The sequence below is a fragment of the Nannospalax galili genome, unplaced genomic scaffold, assembly GCF_000622305.1.
Source record: "Nannospalax galili isolate Female #2095 unplaced genomic scaffold, S.galili_v1.0 scaffold24, whole genome shotgun sequence".
Taxonomy (NCBI): Eukaryota; Metazoa; Chordata; class Mammalia; order Rodentia; family Spalacidae; genus Nannospalax; species Nannospalax galili.
In genome coordinates this window covers 3,418,815-3,430,489 of record NW_008352654.1, presented here as the reverse complement: position 1 = coordinate 3,430,489, position 11,675 = coordinate 3,418,815, and the positions used below count along the sequence as shown (strand labels likewise).

The following is an 11,675-nucleotide window of genomic DNA, read 5'->3' as shown; positions in this document are numbered from 1 at the left end:
ACAGAAAGATTTCCTAGAACTGGAGTTATGGACAGTTGTTAGCTGCCATGTGGGTGCTGGGATTTGAACCTGCGTCTTCTGTAAGAACAACCAGTGTTCTTAACTGCTGAGCCATCTCTCCAGCTGCCTTAAAAATTATTTTAATGCTAGACGAGGAGCGCTACCACGTAACAAAGAGAACTAAGTCTCGACGCCTTACTCTTGTTCCTTTTCTGCTTTTGAGCCTGTGTCCTTGCAGGAAAATGAGGATGTTGTCTAATTGCTCTCTAATGTTCACTGCAGTTTGAACACAGAGGTACGGTTAATAAGGTCCTTTGTTTATAGAATTAATTCTTTGTGTGTGTACGTACGCATGTGTGTGTGGAGGCCATTGGCCAACCTTGGTGGTATGCCTCGGGAGCCTCCACTTTGGTTTTTGTATTTTTTTGTCTTGTTTTTTGGGAAGTACATGATTTTATTCAACTCCTAATAAAATATACTCATGGATTAAAAAAACGTGATTTATCAATGTATACTCTTTTCAATATGCTTTCCCACTTAGCATAGGAGTTGTTCGATAAATATTTATTTCATGAATGAGCCATAGATTATTGACTTCCCTATTACAAGATTTTTATATTGATCTCAAATACCTGTTCAATAAACATGTCTATATATAAAAGATATAGTTGAAAGACATACTACAACATGTGTAGAAACATAGCATGTAACTGTTGTTAATAAATATATACTTAAATATAGTAATACAACATACATATATCAGTGAAGAGACTTGGGTACCCTCAGGTGTATTTTATGGGTAGCCCCGTTTCATTTGTTCATAAATTAGCCTCAGTGAGGCTGGAGTGATGACTCAGTCAGTAAAGTACTTGCTGCACAACCAGGAGAACATGAGCTCTGATTCCCAGAATTCACCTAAAAGCCGGGCATGGTCGCACACCTGTAATCTCCATGCTGGGACAATGGTGACAGGTGGATCCCTGCATTCATGGACCAGCAAGCCTAGCTAAATAGATGAGCTCCAGGACAGTGAGAGACCTGGTCTCAAAAAATATGTTGGAAAGTGATTGAAGAAGACAGCCAACATTCATCTCTAGCATCCAAAGGCATGTGCACATAGTTACACATGTACCCACCTAAATACATGCACATCACACACCCAGTCTTGGCTAGTACAGCAAGACCCTGTCTCAAAACAACAGATTCCCAGCAAAACACACATACACACACACACAAAAACAAAAACAACAATGATCACAATTTCCAGTTCAGTGTTATGGGGTGTTCGGGTATAAAGGGTAACCTTCTTGCATATATTATGTTGTATGATGTTATCTGTTTTTAAGATAAGTCTAGAGTAAGGTGACTTTAATGAACATAAGACCCTGTATCCAACAGTGGAAATAAAGGCAACAGTAAATTTTAGATAGAACAAAAGAGAATCTTCAAATTCTTTTTATAAAAGGCAGGAAAGTATGATCATTGGGTTTAGTGGAGAGAGAGAAGAGACAAAACTGTGAAAGCAAACTGTTTCCTCCTGCTGGCTATTTGGACTGTTCTTTCTGGCTCTGCCTTGCCATAATTGGAGTGGTTTCAAATGACATAATATTATGACATTTTTGCCGACTCCTACTTGTTCCTGGGACTAAATACACAGTGGGTCTCTTCCTGCCCCAGAGCTGGAGGTAGGCTGCTCATGGTTCATTCTTTAAAAGCCTGAATTAGCATAGCCATGACTATAAGACTGTCCATCGTGTTTGTGTTTGCTGTGTGCCACCAAACAGAGCCCATGGTGTGTGGGGGACCACAGTGGAGTGATGCCACAACATAGAGTATGCTGACCCAGGAATAGCACCTCAACAGTCCTCAGATGGCACAGTGACTGTCATGGTGACTGCACCAGAGACAAGAAACCCTGTTGTGAGGTCCCCAACAGTGCTCAGAGAGAAGAAAGGGAGTTTGTAACTTTCTCTTCTTTACAAGAAAGATGCTTATATGTGGTCATTTAGCTAGGTGAATGCTGACCAGGGAACAGTGGAGTGGGAGAACTATTAGGCCAGAGACTGAGTGCCAAAAGGGATAGAAACCCAGACAACGGTACTGGGGGGCTGCGGGAGAGGGGGAGTGGGCAGGATAGCAAGGAAGGAGTTTCAATGTGAATGAATACTAATTAGTGACATGGATATTAATGATGACAGTAATTAACAGGGGAAAGGAAGGGCTGTCATTGTCCCAGGGTAAGTAATCCATCTTGGCAGGTGATAAATAATGGTTGAGCAAGCTCAGCGGAAAGATAATCCGCAGGCCCCGGGGAGAGCCGGGGGATACTGGAAACCTCGCAGTTTCCAGGCAACCCACAGAAAAGAACTATTTTTCTTTTGAGGAGAATAAACCAGGTTAGAGCGTCTTCCCCACCCCCAATTTGGGATTACAGCTTATTTGATTTCTGCTTTGTTCTTCATTTCCTAGGACAAATGTTGAACTTGTGTACTTTGGAGAAAATGAGCACGCACACACATGTGCGCAGCTACACAGACCTACGCTTTCTCAAAGAATGTGAATGAATGGCAGTGTTTTATTCATCCAAGTTCAACCCATAGATGCCATCCAGGAGCAAGGGTGGGAAGCTTCCAAGTCTTGTTTTTGAGTCTGAAGCACGAGGAAATGTGTCAATAAGAGTTGACCTTGAGGGAAGCCCAAGAGGAAGAGGACAGGGCCCCGGCAGTGCTCCTACACCATTAATGTCATGTCCCATAGAGTCATACAGAAACCGAATGTCCAGACTGCCAGCCAGTACTGCCCTACTTCTAGGCACTAGTCAAAATATTGAAAAATTTGATTCCTAGAAAAGGCAGGCCACTTAGTAAACCCCTCGGCTGGATCTCATTCATCTGGCTGGGAATCCAGCCAGGAATGCTACTAGCAGTTCACACCAAGCCTCAGACCCATCAAGATTCAGCTATCTGGAAATACTGCCCCTTTCCGCCTGTTTTCCATCAGGCATTCCAATGAGATGATAAAGCCACTGCATGTAATGGTCTGTGCTGGTAAAAAGTAAGGTATTTGGGTGACAAATGGATTGATTAGATGTTTAAAACCTTCCAAAAAACTGGACTCTTGCACTTTTATGTGAATTCTGCTGTTCCTGGAACATGGATTCTAGGGACCATTTTTCAAAGGGAGACAAACAAAAGGAAACTTCTTTGGAGGACTATGACCAATGATGAGAGGCTCCAGGCCAGGCCATGTGAGGAAACATGTGCATATTCAGGCCTGTCACACTGGGGATGAGGACACTGATGATTTATGGAAGGACTGCCCAAAATCTAATGGGATGGTCTCAGAGTGATAAGGCCTGGGTTTGTTTGCTTTCTCTCATCAGAGGACTAAAGGGAAGCAATGAGAGATGGGCATGTTTCTGTTCACAGATGATTTCGCTTAAACAGGCTGTCTAGTGGGGAATTGTGAGTTCCTGGGTACTGGAGTTCTTCTAAACACAGGTTGTAACACTCTCCTGAGGGTCCCAAAAGGGCATTTGTTTTCGTAGTGGGATCCACGGCTCCTTCTGCATTGCGGCTCTGTTTTGTGGCTCTGCTTCACCAGGCCCCCAGATAAATAAGGGAAGTATATGGAGGTATAGAAGGTACACGTGGGCATTCTCATAGACCAGATCTGGAAGTGCTAGGTCATTTCTACCCACACCCAGTTGGTAAACAGCCAATGTAAGGTAGCTGAGGCCCAGAGGAAAAAGAAAACTTTCAGTAAATGCATCTAAGTTTCTACTACAAACATAGAGGCGTGCTGATTCAGAGTGGATCCTTGCCAGAAGAGGTGAGAGTGTTTTCCAAGAACCTGTGAGGTTACCTATGCTGGTCAGCCCTTGTCAGGGCAGAAAATTGAAGAGGAAATGGTTGGGGGTAAGGGGTACATGATAAAGGTTCAGGAAGTCATTGAAATCTTGATAGATGGTGTCTGGAAAAGTGGATATAACTGAGTCATCAGAAGTAGATTTGAACTTTTTATAAAATAATTGAGCTATAGGCTGGAGTGCAGTTCAACTGCTAAAGTGTTTGCCTAGCGTGTGTGAAATCCTGCGCTCATCCCCAGCATTGCATGAACCAGGCATGGTGGCACAGGACTGTAATCTCAGCATCCTCAGATTCACAGAAAATTCAAGGCCAGTCTGGGGTACATGAGAACCTATCTCCATTGAAAGAAAGAATTGAATCATAGCTGTGGAAATATGAACTGGAAAGACAGACCAGTGGTTAAGAGCACTGGCTACTCTTGCAGAGGACCCGAGTTCAAATTCCAGCACCCACATGGCAGCTAACAACCATCCATAACTTCAGTGCTAGGGGATCTGACACCCTCTTGTAACCTCCGAGGGCATTACATGACACTGTCTGCATACTTACATGCATGCAGACAATGCATCCATACACATAAAATAAAAATAATAAATAAAATATTTTTTAAAGTAACTGTGGAAATATCCCAATGAGTGGGAAGGATTAGTAAAGATGGGAAAATGTCAGAATTACCAGCTTCCAGGCTGTGTGCTTGCTGGGCTTAGGAATCCAATAAAAATGTTTCTTCTGCCCCTCATGACATCTTCAGTTAAAACTGCTTTGTTGTTGCAGGTACTGACGTTGTGCAGTGGCTTATGAAGAACCTTTCCATTGAGGACCCAGGTACTTGACCCTCAGCCTTGCCTTGACCTCCCCTGGTGTCAGTACACAACCCACACACTGCTCCACTGGGTTCTCTACAGCCTTTAAAAGAAGGCTTCTTGGTGTGGATTTCAAGATGTGGAATTATTCTAGTTGCAAAGAAAAGTCATTTATTTTCTCCACTGAATGTCTATCTTCATGTGGAAATCACCCTTTGAGGAAATGAACCACTATTTAGAATGCCAAAGAGCTCAATACAATAGTGTGTGAAATGAGATGGATTCTCGTTAGCCACAGCAATTAAAGAGAAGTTGTAGCCCTGTCACACAACAGCCTTCTAGAGCCAGTTCTTAAAATTAGATTGCCTGATCCACAATTAAGATGTTTAATTATTTGCTGAAATTCCTTCTGTTTTCAGCTCCTTCGAGAAGTAAAGACGGGTTTTTTTCAACTCTAATTGTGCATTTCAATTAGGCAAACTTTATCAGAAAAACAAGGAAACCCTGACCAATAAGACAGTTTCCACAGCGATCCTCCCAACAGAAAAGAAGCAGGAAAATGTGGTATCACAGTGTAATTAGGAACTGGGGATGGGGCTCCCCGACAATGAAAATTCTAGACAAGTAAAGCTGATTCTCCTCCATGTGATATGAGATTTTGTTTTGTTTTGTTGTTTTTTCTGAGTTCAGCACTCACTTATTTGTCTGCCTTCACTGGTATTAATTCTCAAAGGTCACATTCACAAATATCATTTATAGATCTACTCTGAAGTTCACAGTAGTAAGTACTGAACCTGGGACCTTATTCATGCTAGGCAAGCACTCTACCGCTGAACCATGTCCCCAGAACCTCTTCTCTGATATTCTTGATGGACATTCATGGGAAATATTAGATATCCCAGATTAAGCAGCCCCCAACCTCCTTGATTTCTGATCATTTGAATCAAGTGCCCACACTTGATGTTGGGCCTATGGGTTGTGATTCTTTTGCTGGACCCTCTTGTAGTTTACCCCGATGTTGCTAATCTACTGTTGATGGGCTGAGCTAATGAGGCAGTAGGTTGGATTGTGACAGAAATACACATATTTCTATCAGCTTGGCCATCTGTGGCACCCACCCTATTGTCCCTCCTCTGATTTTCTGAGAAACGGAGGTCTTACCTTATACCCATCAGAGAAGGAGATAGACCCTTCTCCTCACCCAGGGAATTGCCACATCACAGCAAGCTTCTGAAACCTCTTTGGGCTGCTGGGCTGCAACCCCACTGCTGAGGAGGATAAAACATGATGAATTTAGAACTAAGACTCAGGGCTACCAGCACCATCTGAATACTGACCCTGCACCAGACACTGTTAAGCACCTTGTGTGAGATATCTCACTTCATTAGGTGCAAGTTTATCTGTTCCAATGCTCAAGGTTCTGATTGTGGAACTAGATCTGAATGTCTTCTAGAAAGTCATTGGGGGTGGATGGTTGGACATTATCAGATTCTCAGGGGAGCCCAGATACATGATGGCCTCTCGACTGTCAGCATCCTCCAGCCTCGCTGCCCTGCGAGTCAATCAGCAGCCGCAGCAGCAGCAGCATCTAGGAGGTTGACACTTGACTTCTGGTCACCTTTCTGCTCTCCCGAATGCATGTTCTAACTGAATGACCTGATTCCCCATCCTTTCCTTTCTCCTCCTGCAGTTGAAGCAATACACCTGGGAAGCCTTATTGCTGCCCAGGGCTACATCTTCCCAATCTCGGACCACGTTCTCACCATGAAGGACGATGGCACGTTTTACCGTTTCCAGGTAAGTCTGAAGGCTCCTCCTGAGCTCATCACCATGCAACCTCAGATTGGTACCACCTAGAACAACTAGGGGTATTTAAGGGAATCTCACCCCTGCAGCACTAGGAAAGCCAAAACAATTCCTAGCTGGGTGACCCACTTTCAGAATATTAAAAGGCTGTCGTTGAGAGCCTATGGTTTTGTCTAAGCTCTCAGGCCTGTTATCACAGAATGCCCTGCATAGAAACACCAGAAATTCAGTTTTCATAGTTCTAGTGGATGGAGAATCCAAGGTCAAGATGCCAGCATGTTTGGTGTCTTGTGAGAGACCATGCTACATAGGTGGCACCTTCTAACTATGTCCTCATATGGTGGAAAGGATAAGGGATCTCTTTCAAGTCTTTTTTAAAAAAATAAACAATAAGGACACTAGTTTCATACACGAGGGCTCTGTGTCTCCTTTACCTCCTGAAGAACCCATTTCTTTAAGAGCCTCACCTGGAGGAACAGGATTCAGACCAGAGCAGATATTTTGCTCCTATTTCTTCATTTATTCTCAAGGGACAGCTTCTCCCAGACTCTGCCTTGTAGGGAACAGACACAGAGGGTCAGCAGCTCTGTCCAGGTCTAAGCCAAAGGTTTCGGAAGCACAGTTCAGAAGTGTTAAAGGGGTGGGGATACCCAGGCTGTGTACCAGGAAACTGTGGCAGCCAGAAATGTATTTCAAGATAAGAAATATCTATGCCACAAACTAAATTTCTCATTCCTGTACTTGTGTACCTCTAGTCCTGACCCCTTGTGCTCTTTCCCAGGCTCCTTACTTCTGGCCTTCCAACTGCTGGGAACCTGAAAACACTGACTATGGTGAGAAGAATTGCTGTGTCCCACACCTCCCCTTACCGCTGGGAGAACAGAAATGCTCAGCACCTGGTGACCACAAAGGGAAAAGGGGTCTTTGCTAACTTCTTTCTTACATCGTTGACATGTAATAAACGCCCTATTTCACATGGTGAATAAAGACTCAACACACTGAAAGATGCAGTCCTTGGAAGAGAAGGGGCAGAGGGAAAAGAAGGCTTGTCACCAGTGGTCAGCATGTCCATGCTGTGGAGCCTGGAGAACTAGGACCCACCGCAACACTGTGTTAAAGAGGCTTTGGTTGTTCTTTCTGGGGACAGGATTTCAGGGAGGATGAGATCACAGAGCTACTCCTCCCCTGGCCCTTTCTATTAAAATTTACTAAGAACTCATTGGCATTTTTTATAGATGCAAGTTAAGAGAAAGGAGAGGTGGACCAGAGAGGAGCAGACAGCTATCACCTTGGACTAGGGAAATAAAAAGTGGGTGAAGTCGAGAGTTGGTCAAGCAAGGAGCCTATATCTAGACAGAGTCCAGATAGACGTGTGCCATATACTTTCAAAGATAATATTTAAAATAGTCTGTGGTCAGTTCTCTGAAGAGATTATATTGTCCCTGTGCTTCAGGTAAAGAACTTGAGACTTAGAAAGGCCGCATTCTCACAGGATCACATTTGTGTGAATTTCCAGCTGATGAGAAGCCCACCAAGGGCAGGGGCTGATCTGCAAACGTGCATACTCAGAGCCCCAGTGCAGGCCACATGGCACTGTGCCTGAGTCATCAGTGAATATTTACTTGTGATACTGGGCTTGGGCTTTGTTATTGCCTAGAGTCTTTTTGTTTGGTTCATTCGGTTTTGTGTGGGTTCTTTTGCAGTGCTGGGGATCAAACCCAGGGCCTTATGTATGCTAAGCAAGCACTCTACCACTAAGCTACACCCCAGCCTGGTTCTGGTTCTTTATTGAAGATGATCAGCACACACTCCCTGGAGGCAGTAAGGTTTGAACGCAGATCTGAGTGGCTCCAGCCCATCCCCTTCTTGCTGTGGAGCATAACCTGACTGAAAGCCACTGCAGCAGCAACCTCCTCTCTCTTTAGCATCCTTCTGCTGTTGGGGCTGTCAAGTCTGTAGCTCTCCTGGGGACCATGGCACTCGGTGAGGTCTGGGGATTTTCCCCTGAACATTTGCAGAAATGATAGGGGCAGAAAGGTAGCTACAGGAGCAGGAGAGAGGTGTCTGCCGGTGGGGACCAGAGACCTTGTCTGGAAGACTTCCAGGATAAGCCACAGCTCTGAAGCATGGGTTTGAGGGATAAAGAGAGACCACCGAGAGCAGTCTGGAGATGGACGGCAGCTGAATCTATAGGATGTGCTCATGTGAGGGTCAGGACCTGGGATCTGCTCCTCAGCTGTCCTAGGGCATCACTGTGGCCCTCCTAAACGGTGGGCCCCTAAATGATGGGTAAGCAGGTCCAGCAAGGGCTTAGACTCAGAGATGGAGTTGGGTTTGGCCACTCATAAAACAAGTGCTTCACGGCTGAAAGACTGCTTAGGGTGATCCAACTCCTTATTTGAAGAATTATAGCTGGGTTCTACCTAGCATGTACCCCTTATACAGGGGGCTAGAGGGAAGGAGGGGTCAGATCAGATATCTGGGTCCAAGTAATAGTAAAATATATTTCAGCATCTTACATTACACACACCAGGGAAGATTTTCACTGCTTCAGAATTTTAGTGGGCAGCATAAACAGAAATAAAATCAATTTATTTCAGGTGCCCCTTAAAGCAAAATTACTTTGCATTCCTGTGTCTTAGTCTATGGTCAAGTCTCAGATGGGAAAGTCAAAGGGCAGGATGCGAAACTGCAGGATTTCTGTGCTGAATAACTGCAGTCCTCAACTTGATACACCTGAGTAGAGGGAACTTCAATCAAGGAATTTTCTCCATTGGATTGGCATGTGGCCATGTTCATGAGGCATTTTCTTGATTGTCGAGTGAGGCAGGAGGGCCCAGCTCACTGTGGGCAGTGCCATCCCCGGGCAGATAGTCTCTGGGCTGTATAAGAAAGCAGGCTGAGGTTCTCTCCTTCTACCATGTGGGTTCTGGGGATGGAACACAGATCACCAGGCTTGGCAGCAAGCACCTTTCCCCACTGAACCATCTTGCCAGTCCAGTTTATTATGTCTTAACATTAATTGCACACATGGCGTACGAATCTGTTCCCTTGGTTAGGTATGTCGCATTCTGTAAGGTGACACAGGGGAGGGAGCACATCCAAATGAAGCAGAGGTGAAGTTGTGATGTCAGGTGGGAGGTCGAGGTAACAGTTTTTCAGTTAAAAAAAAATAGCCAGGACCAGCCAACATCTGGGCTTCAGACATACTTCCCAGAGGCCCTCTTTCAGAGCTGGCTATTGCCACTATCCATCATCAGAGTTGGGCAGACATTAGAAAGAAAACTGGGGAAGGCACCTGATGGTGTAGACAAGCCCCTAGGTGCCGGGAACGCCACACCACACCTACCTCCGGAGTGTGACGAGCAGGCTTCCAGTGTGTGACACCAGCCACAGAGACTCAGTCAGAAGTCCAGAACCCTGGGTTCGCAGTCATGACTGGCAGTACTGCTTGTTCACCTGGTGACGGCCCGGTCCATTTTGACCCAGATGAGTTGGAAATCTCTTGAGCTGATTCTACCTGCATAAAACCCTCAGTCCAAATCTGTGTCAGCCATTTCTTTTTGACATTTTATTTATTTATTTTGTGGGGAATATGTGTGTGGGGGGTGTATGCCCATGTGAGTGTGGATGTGAGTCTGTGTGCCCACTTGCATGCATGTGGAAGTCAGAGAGGGATGCTGGGTGTCCTGTGCTATCACTCTTCACCATATTCCTTTAACCCAGGGTCTGTGACAGGATCTGGAGCTAGGCTGGCAGCCAGCAAGCCCCAGAATCCTCCTGTCTCTGTGCCTCACAGCACTGGCATGCAGGGCCATCCGTGGCTTTTTACATGGGTGCTGGGAATTCAAACTCAGGTTCTCATTCTTAAACAGAAAGTGCTCTTACCCACTGACTCACCCACTCCCAGATTCTGGCATAGTTAACCCTGACTTTTGTATTTGCCTAGTAGAAAATGCTTTGCCAAAGTAGCTGCTGCCTCCATTGGCTCACAGACCATGCTAACGAGGCAGGCAACATACCGAGCTTCCTGCTTGATTGCCCCAATCCCACAGCTGACTGTAGGCCAAGGTGCTAAGGGAGGCACTTTATTTCAGAGCACACAGCTCTTTTTCAGACGTGATACAGAGCTCTAGCTGCTTGGTTCACTGCAAGAACTAGTAAACGGAAAATCAGGAGATGTGGCATGTACAAATTTTAAGTCCATCAGATAAATGTGAGTTATGCAAAGGACCATCTTTGAGGAAGAACCAGGGACTCTCTCTGACTATAGCGCCCAAGGACTTGAGTTTCCTTCTTTAAAAAGCCAACCTCTTTATAAACCATCCAGTTTGGATATCATTAAACTGCATCAAAACATTTTTGAAACTGCATAAATACATTTTTATAATTTTTCCAAATGTCTTCTCTTTAACAAATTCACCAGCAATTACTTTAGTCAACTCCCTTGTTTAATTAGTTCATTCCAAACCATTTCTTAAAGCTGTGTTCAGAAACACAACAACTCTTTCTTTTTGCAATAGTTCATTGGTACAGATACCCATTAACTTAAGGTCAGGATTATGTCCTGAAAATACGTAACTTGAAAATATCCCAAGTCAGAAATGCATTGAATTCACATCAACCTACCAGATTTCCTCACTTAACAACACAGCGCACTGCACAGTGCTAGTTGGGGCCCCTCAGAATCTGCCACTGCCCAGCATTCTGAGAGGGTTACTCTCCACATGTCTCTAGCCCAGGAAAAGAAATCCAAACAGTGATTTTTCTAGTAGATCCACACAGCTTTCTCATCACTATAATATGGAAAAATCATTAAGTCAAACCAAAGGTGTGGGACTGTATTGTATATATAATATTAGTGAACTTACATTGTTAAATTAACAAATACGCCTGGCAAACAGATTTGGGGGACAACCACAGCTGGCCCTGCTCAGCACACAGAGTGCAGAAGTGTGGGCATTCCCATAGATGGCAGTCATCCACAGTATCACCAGCATCTCAGGCTGCCAGCAGGAAAAGATAGTTGATTCGTTCAGCAAGGCATTGCCTAGAAAGCTCTCAGCATAGGTGAGGTGACAAGCAGTGGGACAGGCAAGGTTGTCTGTGGTCTTCCCTCTTGGTTAGTCTATTGTTCAATCACACCATCTATCTCCTGCTTTCCCTGGGCCTTTCCCCTTGCATCAAAAAAGGAAGA

General features: G+C 44.8%; 1 protein-coding gene across 4 annotated transcripts in view; it reads left to right on the top strand.

The window, feature by feature from the left end:
* Positions 1-11,675, top strand: part of Rgs6 (regulator of G protein signaling 6) — a 217,636-nt gene that overhangs the window by 94,512 nt on the left and 111,449 nt on the right. For all 4 annotated transcript variants that reach the window (XM_029554420.1, XM_008849807.2, XM_008849806.2 and 1 more), the window contains exons 2-4: positions 4,644-4,694; positions 6,363-6,469; positions 7,260-7,311. In XM_029554420.1, the coding sequence (XP_029410280.1) occupies positions 4,644-4,694; positions 6,363-6,469; positions 7,260-7,311 (210 nt within the window). The remainder of the gene's footprint in view (positions 1-4,643; positions 4,695-6,362; positions 6,470-7,259; positions 7,312-11,675) is intronic.